The sequence below is a fragment of the Phoenix dactylifera genome, chromosome 1 (genome assembly GCF_051530095.1).
Source record: "Phoenix dactylifera cultivar Ajwa chromosome 1, Ajwa_hap1_PhDact_Kaust_v1.1, whole genome shotgun sequence".
In the NCBI taxonomy this organism is placed as follows: domain Eukaryota; kingdom Viridiplantae; phylum Streptophyta; class Magnoliopsida; order Arecales; family Arecaceae; genus Phoenix; species Phoenix dactylifera.
The window spans coordinates 31,943,545-31,953,196 of NC_143190.1; the positions used below are offsets into that span (position 1 = coordinate 31,943,545).

Genomic DNA, 9,652 nt, shown 5'->3' on the forward strand with positions numbered 1-9,652 from the left:
TTCCGACCCATTCCCAATATTTCATGAAAGAGGAAAACATGTAACCAATAAAATTTCATAGAGGGCAACAATGATAATGTATCTGATTAGATAAAAAAGAAATGGTTTGCAGATAAAATTGATTTCTTGGAAACTTTTACAACAGTTCATATCTGAGGAGCAAACGAACACCTTAGTTTGACTAAATGTTCATCCCCTGTAAGATGATATCATAAGTGAAATTTTATGCAATAAGCTAGAAGCATCCTTTTCATCTTTGGCAGATGTAGCTACCCATTCCTGATACTGATGAAGGCTTCCGGTGAAATCTGTGAACAATCCATCAACCCCAATCCTTTTTATCCAGTAAGCATATTCAACATATGGGTCCTGATGAAAGTTGAAGTGTAAGAACATGTTTTCATTCCTATAAGTGTATGGGTGCACCTGCAATCACCAACATCTGATAAGAGTAAGCATTTGCTCTAACATCCTACAGCAGTTGACCAGGGGAAATTAACATGGTGGCAAACATTACAAGAAACTTCATGTCCATTCTAAAGATGGTACAGATGAAAGGCAGATGATATTAAGCAAACGATAACCAAGAATCACAAAGTACGACATAAGAATTTATATTAGAGTGGTTCATATATATGTATCTACACACACGTATGTTTATGTATGTTTAACTGACCATTTGCTTATTTCAGAACACATTGTGATTCAACATTGCATTATAAGTTTAAACATTAAAATTTAATCCTGATAGAAATATTTTGCATGCTCTTATTTTCAAATTTTCAAGTATCTTTCTGGTCATCTTATCAGATGAAGACCTGGAGAGCTGCCATATAGCCTATACGTAGTCATAGTAAGTGCAAAGATAAGCAGATATGAGGTTCACACAGTATTCTTGTGAACTGATGTTGAGAAAGCCATGTTAATGTTTACATAATCACATGAAGCACTGAAACTACCCAATGCATCTAACAATGAGCATATGTTCAAACATCTCACCTGAAGATCATGAGCATGTGCTTTTGCAACAAGATCAGTGGGAGTAGTCAAATAATTGTTCTCTGGAGGAACAACAGTGTCCTTCCATGGTCCAATCCCAACCACGTAGTCTTTTATATATTCAAGATAACCATCTGAGGTAATTTCCCAATAAGACTGCACACAGCACAAGATGAGCCATTAGCAAGTAGGGAAAAAATGGTTCGTAATGTAATAAATCATCAGAGAACAGTGTCTAGACAACAACACGAAAGATAGTTTCACCAAATTATCCATCCATTGAGAATGTGAATCACAGAATCATCATATAGTATATAAACAAAGCATCTTATATTTCTTTTGCAAGGTGAACAGACTGTAAATTCTAATTCATCATTATGCTGAGTCCAAATCTCAATGAAAAATTATTATCCAGTAGAATATCATCACAGGGAAAAGCGAAACCTGATTTGTATCTTGAGTTGGAACAGTGACATCATCAATTAGGAAGATCTTTGGAGAGTCTGTCATGTTTGAAATATAAATTAGAGAAGTTGGAGCAAAGGACTGTATGAATATTGGCTGCTTTACCCAGTCCTTTGACTTGTATGCCCCTTTATATCCATACTTCAGTAGCGTCTCCACAAACTTGTCCTCAAACTTCTTTCCGTTAGCCCATTTGACCTGTCAGAAAGAGCAGTAGGCCATTCATAGAACTACATAATAAAGAGCAAATAAATCTCATTAAGATATAAAATAAAAACTAGTTGAAGGAAGTTGAACGGTTAATGTAATAGAAGTCGTTTAAGTTAGTCAAGAAATTAGTAAGTTGATTCCTATGGATCCTCATTTTGTATACGACAGATATGAGTGATACATGTACTTGAAAAAAGAAAAGAGAGATTGTCTAATTACAGAGAAGCATGAAAGAACTTGAAATCACATCCTTTGGTGCAGTAAACCGAGATGAGATATGTTGAATGATCTTGGTAATCAAGTCCATGTAATCAATGAGGTATCCATCGATCTCCATTTGTCTACAGTTGGAGGACAAAGCCAATACCAGAGTAGCCCACAAAATAATGTTATGTTCAATAGCCAGTTTTTATTAGGTTATTGTCTTTGTTTTGAAGAAATAATAGTGATCCTAGAAATTCTATATTTCAGGATAGTCATAACTCATAATTTTAGTGCACAAATGTGAAGGTCACTTACATGCTGATTGATGAAAATTGGATTTTTGATCTCTGGATATATCCCGACAATTCTATCAGCATCTAGAGCAATCGCAATAAACTCCTCAAATGTGATAATTGGGAACTTCCCTGCTTGCCATAAATGAGAAGAAAGTCAGTTATTGTTATTAAGTCATGTAATATCAAATTGAAAACTAATTTTCATCCTAGTCACCCACAAAAGGGAAATGTTATAACGAAGGTCCCCAGATTCAGTACCAAGTATGCACCTAAATGCATATCAGTACAATACTGGTACAACATATTTTGGTTTTTTCTTTTTCATTTTTTTATTTTTGAGGATTAATTTAAGGTTTGTAGATGTTTAAAAGTACTGCATTGTAACTTTGAAGTATCCAATTAAGCCTTGGTTACTGTTTGAAGTACCCGGTTATAGTTTATGGATGTTCAAAGTACTTTTAGTTAATGACAATACTTGTTTAGTTTTTGCTCGGCCTACGTATGTAAACATCTATTCATGGATACTTGCCTAGAATCATATTGAATATTCCAAATATATTATTTGTTATTCCAGGAATTATCCCGTTGACAGTTGCAATATTTAATAATTTGAGATATTAAGAAAATTTTGCAGCATAGAGCCATGTGGTTTGGTCTTATTATGAAGATTTCAATCCTTGTGGACTCGTCAAAAAATAATAGCAAAGACTCTATGATTGCTCAATGTTTTTTTTTAAACAAATGATCATTTTGAAGCAAGTCCATCCATGAGGTTACGTTTCTTTATGAGGCAGAACTGAACTATCATCTTAGATCCGTCATCAACATATTTAAACAATTGATTACTTCCTTTAATTTTTACATGAAGTAGTTTGATGTAGGTCTATGTGTGTGGGTGGAGCACTTTTTCTAGGATATAAGGTTCCCGCATGACATGTTTCTTTATTAAACACGATACATAATATTACTATTAAGAGTTATTTTTCTGATCTGTTTTCTTCCATGTTGTTCAACAATAGACTCCTCCCTTAGAGTGAAGTGGTGCATAATCATTAATATGCTTTCTCCATAAAAAAAATAAATTACATATCTCATTTGTATCTAAATGTTATTAAGACCTCGTAAGTGTTGACCAAAGATCAAGTAGAAACAAATACTATTGGATATAAGGTCTCATTTGGCATTGCTTTAGGAGGGATAAAAAGCACTTTTTGGAGGGCCAAAAACTTTTTTGGATGATTTTGAGATGTTTGGTAAAAATTTTGAAATAGTTTTCTACCCCTTCCAAAGCTCAAAAGGATCTAGTAGAATTTATAGATTTTGGGCAAAAGCTCTGCTTGAGATGTGACGAGAAAGTATTTTTTAGATGAGATGCTAGTTCGAGTCCCCGCAATGAAATTTTTAAAAAAAACTAATTTAAAAAAAAATTACAAGTTACTGATACTTTATAATAACAATTTTTGATGATACAATATAACATAATATAGTCCAATATATTATATTATATTATATTATGATAATACTATATTACTATCATCATTATTATATTATAACAATCATATTAGATTAATATAGTGTTATTATACTATAATAACATTATTATATTATATTTATAACATACTAAAATAATAATATCATATTATTATTTTATAATCATTATATTTCATAATAAATTTAAAATTTATTATTTATTATATTATTAGATTAAATATCAAAATAAATAATTTATAAATTAAGAATACTTTATAATAATAGTTGTTGATAGTACTAGTAGTTAGACAATTGAAATCGCTATATAATTTCTTTTATTATCATTTCTCGATACTAAAAGCACTTTTTTTAGTTTGGTTATCAAGCAAATGCTAAAGTTCTACAACACTTCAGAAAATAGTTACCAAATAGTAAACAACTTTTCATAAAAAACTCTACTAGTGAAAGCTCTAAAATCTAGAGATATATACAAAAGCTCTACAACCTACAACAATCTCAAATGAGACCTAAATGGAGGATAGTGTATTGTAAATATGGAATTAAGAGTTCGATGAAAATGTTATGCTGGAAGTTGTTTCTGATATTGCAAATACTTTTGAATGAGTTTAACATTAGCAGTTCCATGTATAATTAATGTTTGGTAATGCAGACTTTTTGAATAATTTTATGGCATTTTATTTCTCGGATAAAGTACCCATCCACACAAGGAAGAAGAAGAAGAAGAAAAAGAAAAGAAAGAAAGGAAGAAAAGAAGGAGAAAATGAAAGAAAGGAAGGGAAGAAAAAGAAAAGGAAAGAAAGAGATGAAGAAAAGAAGAAAAGGAAAGAAAAGAAGGGAAGAAGAAGAAGAAGCAAAAGGGAAGAAATGAAAGATGGGAGAAGAAAAATAAAGAAATGAAGAAAGGAAAGAAAAAAGAAAAAGGAAAGGAAGGAAGGAAAAAAGAAAAAGGGGAAAGAAAGAAGGAAAAAGGGAAAAACGCGGCCCAAACCATCCCGAATTACTCCAAATCCGCTCAGTCTGGTACAACTGGCTCAAATCCTTTACCAAAGCAAACCCCTAAACTAACCCTATACCATGCCAGTTCAGGTTGGTACAACCCGAACCGGGTAGTTCGGGTTGATTTGGTGTGCCTTTCTTATAACAATGAAAGATCACAACTTGCACAAAAGGAAAAAATTGTCAAGAATTAAGCCATAAAAATGCATGCTAAAAGTAACAGAATAGGTCAGTTTAAGTCACAGGCAATGGTGCCATTCAGGTGCTCTAATTTGATTCATAGCCCTAATACAACATACTTGCTCATCACATTGGGGTGGCTCCAATTTTGCCAAATATACCTAGATTAGTTAATCAAATATAGGATATGGAACTTGACTCGGCCAATACACCAAATTTTGCATCGAGATAACTCACTAAACACCTTGGTTATGATAAGATATAAAGCTACCCAGCATATTTACTCCAAAATGTAACTCACCATTGTATTGTTGGTCTCGGAACTTATACCTCTGCTTCACCCTTAATGTTTTAAGCTCTTTAAGTGTAAAGTCCACTGCAAAAAATCAGAATATTAGTCTATTTAACAATGAAGACAAAAAGCTGCATTAAAATTAGCTCTTTTTTAAACCAAAAAACATTAAATAACCATCTACGCATATTAGGTTTTTAGATGTGATGGCATCACTGTTAAATTATAACTGGAAATCATCATAAAATAAATTTTAAAAAAAAAATCAAGAACAAAAATATATTTTATTTTGATGAAAAGAAATCTCTTAATAGTTAATAGGTTATCAAGTATCGGGAAGAAGGGAAATGAAGCAAAAAATAAGGAATAGAATCATCCGAAGCAGAAAGAAATGAAAGAGAGAGAGAGAGAGAGAGAGAGAGAGAGAGAGAGAGTACTAAATATCATGGTGCTAGAAATTGTGAAAATAGATAAGTATAGATTAAATTAAGGTCTTAAATACTACTACCATATCTCATATCCTTCTATATCGGAACAACACATTCGGGTGCAGATAGTATGTACCAAAACTAGAAACATCAAGAAGGATTAAAAAAACTATTGAAATTAACCAGTATAGTAGGTACAATTCTGTTGTATGTAGCGGTGTAGATTGTTTTAGCATCCTAACACCCTCACTGGTGCTAATTTCGTACCATCCTATTCTGGTGGTTTTGAATCCATGATTAAATAGATTGACAAATACCATTTTCTCTTATAAGAAAAACTTTACATTCCTATTACAGGTTGTTTGGTTTCACAAAAAATTGCTCGAAAAGCTTGTTTTCTTGGTAAACCTAATTTTCTTTTGTTTGTTCCATTAGAAAATTAATAAACTCGAAATATTATACCTAGTTGACCAGGAAACTTTGCATTTTTCAAGAAAAAAAAAACCTATTTTCCCTTTTCCTTTTCCACTAAGTTCCTTGCAACCAAACCTACCCTAATAGACTTGTAGTAGCCTCTTGCTATCTTTTGGGTTTCTCAATATAATGGCAATTATTGGCATCTTCCCCACCAATAAATTCTTCCTGCTTTCTAACCAACAACAAAAGAAGAGAGGTAACGTCCTTGATTAACACCTCATGAACTCCTATAAAACTTGAAGAGTCTTCGTACATATAGAACCAAGTATATTAAAGAGGCATCTTGGATGCCTTGACTAGCTCTCTCTCTCTCCCCTAGGTACAATTCTTGTGATGTCAAGAAATCAACTCACATGATCATAAATCCGATTCACGTCATGAATGATGTCCAGAAACCAATCTACAAAACTACATTTTGAAAGTTTCTAGGTCAACTTTGCTATTGTAAATCAATGATAAGCCCCTTCTTCTATAGGAAAGTTGAATCATGATAGATGCCAATTTACACTTGTCACTCAATCAACACCCTTTGTATTCCCCAAAATTTAACATGTTAACTTTTTAATGAAGTTAGATGAATAATAACAACCAAGTGTTATCTCATAATTATGGGGTTGGCTATAGATGTATCATGCTAGCCTTTATTGTTCATGCCCGTTCTCAACTACAAGAGTTTCCTACCCCCACCCTGCACCCTACTTCCCCAATATATTTGCCTGTCTGTGTGCTCATACACATGCCTAATATACTAGAAGAACATTTCCACTTAGCTCTGTCACTGAAGTGGTATCTGTTTCTCGACTAAATCCCCTTGGTTAGTACCATCTAACAAGTTCATTAAGTTCATTTAGTACTCTCTCACATTCATCAAAGTTTAAATATCCAGTAGTACAAGGGACCTCTACATATCTAAATTGTTTTTCAGTACCAAGATATGACATATTTTGCTGGGTCATTGCACTGCATCTTCATTGTAAAAAATCATTTTCATTTCTACATGCTATTAGTAATAAGATAAATGTTATTATCAAGCTCCAAAGTTCAAACAAAAAATAGAGACCCAAAAAATATATCTATACTCATTATTACAAAATGAGTGATGTATATCACCTTATAAAGCATAAGATATGCAGTTTATTCAACCCAAGAAAGGAAAATTGCAAGTTAACATACCTACAAAAAAGCCAGTCATATTAGACCCTTGGACTTCATAGGTTCTTTTATGATGAGCAAACTCCTTATGATCAGCAATATCAGTTGTATAATCAAGTGTTACATCATGAAAGCATATTAGTGAACCATCTTTACTAGCAAGAATATCGGTTTCAATAAAATCAGCACCTTCATCAATAGCTCTCTGCCAGAATGAAGAGAAAGGATAATATGTCTATTAATTTCCCAATTTAAAATAACAAAATGGCATAACTAGGATAGAACTTGTAATTCAACAAAATTTTGTTACTGTGACAATATGACCTGAGTTAATCGAAACATGAAATCTCATAGAGTAAATTTCCTTTTGACACCCAATCATCTTCAAATTGTCCAGTCCCTGAACTAAAAACTACATTTGGTTTCTTTTATAGATATGTATATATCTAAATTATAATAGATTACTTCTTTGAATCACAAAGTTAACTAGAAGACACTGTGCCATTATGCGTTTAAATCATTGATCAGGCTATGATCCATCAAGAAAGTTTGAATTTTTAAAAATTATGTAGTATGTACCCTCATTAGTAGGTATTTGTTTGATTGTGAGAGAGAAAGAGAGAGAAACAAGAGAGAATGAAGTTGATAGGGAGATATAAGTTACAAACTTGAAGGTATCTATCTAATATTCAGTTTCTAAATCCACTTATTTTAGGAATATGGGATTTTCAAATCATATCAGAATATTTTGTTTTGTAATTGCATTCATCTTAAGATTTTTTTTTTGTCAGTTTCCAGATAGATTCATGCCTAGGAATCCGGAAGCCAGATATGAATTCTTGCATTCTGGATCATTTCAACCCTATCTCCAGTCATAAATGTTTTGCTCCTGCCTTACTTTATCAACACCAACCTTGGTCCAATAACTGTTTAAAGCAGCAGCTGACTTACAAAGAAAAGACTTAATTCTATATGAATAGTCTTCTACTCACTTTTATGACTGAATTCTTTAGGGAACCCTTCTTTATCTGTTTGCATCCAAACCTGGTGCAGACACATGATATTTAGGAGCAGGATTATGCAACCAAATTGCCATTAAAGCTAGTTTGCATAATTTAGAAGTGCACATACAAATCTGCTCCAATTACATAGTACATATCCAATTGTACAAAAAACCTATAAATAATGATACTTAAGGTGCAGTTGGTCATAGCTTCATATGAAACACTCACCAAATATGCAGCAGCTGTTTCTTCGGGAAGTTCCCCATTTGATCCCCGATGAGCAATATTATATGGACGGGACGTCTGCAAGGGCTGTTTGTCTTTATAGTCTATTTTGCTTGGTAGCGGGTAGAATGGCCTCCCAACGGTCCCCTCGAACAATGATAGAAGAAGAAAAGAGAGAAACCCTGCAAAAGATCATCCCCCAAACATAAGTTTTCATGCCGAGAGCCACACTTGACCAAATATGGAGCTTTTTAACACCACCAGGATTTTCCATTACAGACAACTGAAATCCAAGAACTAAAGTATATCCAGAACCCACACATCCAAGGTAAAAGAAATTTATATACTTTAATCAAATATTATGCCGTGCTTAAGCTGTGCAGATTACAATTGCTAGTAACTGTGCAAATCAAGATCCACAAGCGGGCTGGATTTATTCTTCTGGTTATTATGGGCTCACTGATTAATAAATATTTGCACCATTTTAACTTCTCTTTCTAGACCCCTTCTCCGGCAAATGCAGGAAAGAATAAAATAAGAAAGACGCATGAAGATTGTATAACAGCATGCCTGGATTCATATTTTGCACGGCGAACAATCTTAGCATTTCTTGAAGCAATATCCCGCAATCGTTCAAATATCAACCGCAAATAAAACCACAACACCCAAAATAAATAATACATACAAAACAATTCTAAAGGGATAACAATTTATTCCAAGAAAAACAATTTATTCCACGGAACCTAATGGACTAAATGATGCAAAGCAGAGAAACAGCTCTGTTCAACAACTGGATCGATGAGAACAAAAAGGAACGGAGATGGGAATAGGAGAAGGAATAGGTGCTTACAGAGGAAAGTCATTCTATTATCTTCTCCGCACCTTCCCCGGGTCGGCCCTCCCGCCCTCGCTCTCTCCGAAGCCCCCCTTCCTCCTTTGGATTTAGAACGTTAGGTGGCACGATGCCGTTATATAGGGGAAAGGAATAGGAATATTCGACGGGAATAACTCGGTACCTGCCTGCCTTTCATTATTTCTTCGAGAGTCCATAATTTACTTCGGCAAAAAAAAAAAAAAAAGAGTCCATAATTTTGCGACATCATGCAACTCGAGAAATTAGGCAATCCAGGTCACGTGATGTCGATGCTGCGAATCAATGATGGATAACATAGTTGACGCGACTTCAAGACAACAGCAGCTTTTATAATAACTGCGCCCTGTCATGGGCTTAAT

The 9,652-nt window shown here is 33.5% G+C and overlaps 1 protein-coding gene across 5 annotated transcripts; it reads right to left on the reverse strand.

Annotated features, from left to right (window-relative positions):
* Positions 1 to 41: 41 nt before the first annotated feature.
* Positions 42 to 9,422, reverse strand: GDPD6 (PLC-like phosphodiesterases superfamily protein). 5 transcript variants are annotated; one of them, XM_088721591.2, is made up of 9 exons: positions 9,270 to 9,363; positions 8,423 to 8,601; positions 8,183 to 8,234; positions 7,212 to 7,395; positions 5,143 to 5,217; positions 2,194 to 2,303; positions 1,444 to 1,662; positions 1,000 to 1,155; positions 42 to 426 (listed from the first exon to the last, which is right to left on the reverse strand). In XM_088721591.2, the coding sequence occupies exons 2-9, from the start codon at positions 8,458 to 8,460 to the stop codon at positions 190 to 192; spliced, it is 1,071 nt and encodes a 356-aa protein (XP_088577717.2). In that variant the 5' UTR covers positions 8,461 to 8,601; positions 9,270 to 9,363; the 3' UTR covers positions 42 to 189. The 5 variants fall into 5 exon arrangements, with proteins under 5 accessions (XP_088577717.2, XP_008805139.4, XP_088577707.2 ...); XM_008806917.5 differs by lacking the exon at positions 8,183 to 8,234 and having other exon boundaries at positions 9,270 to 9,422; XM_088721581.2 differs by lacking the exons at positions 8,183 to 8,234; positions 9,270 to 9,363 and adding an exon at positions 8,990 to 9,225.
* Between the last annotated feature and the right edge of the window lie 230 nt (positions 9,423 to 9,652).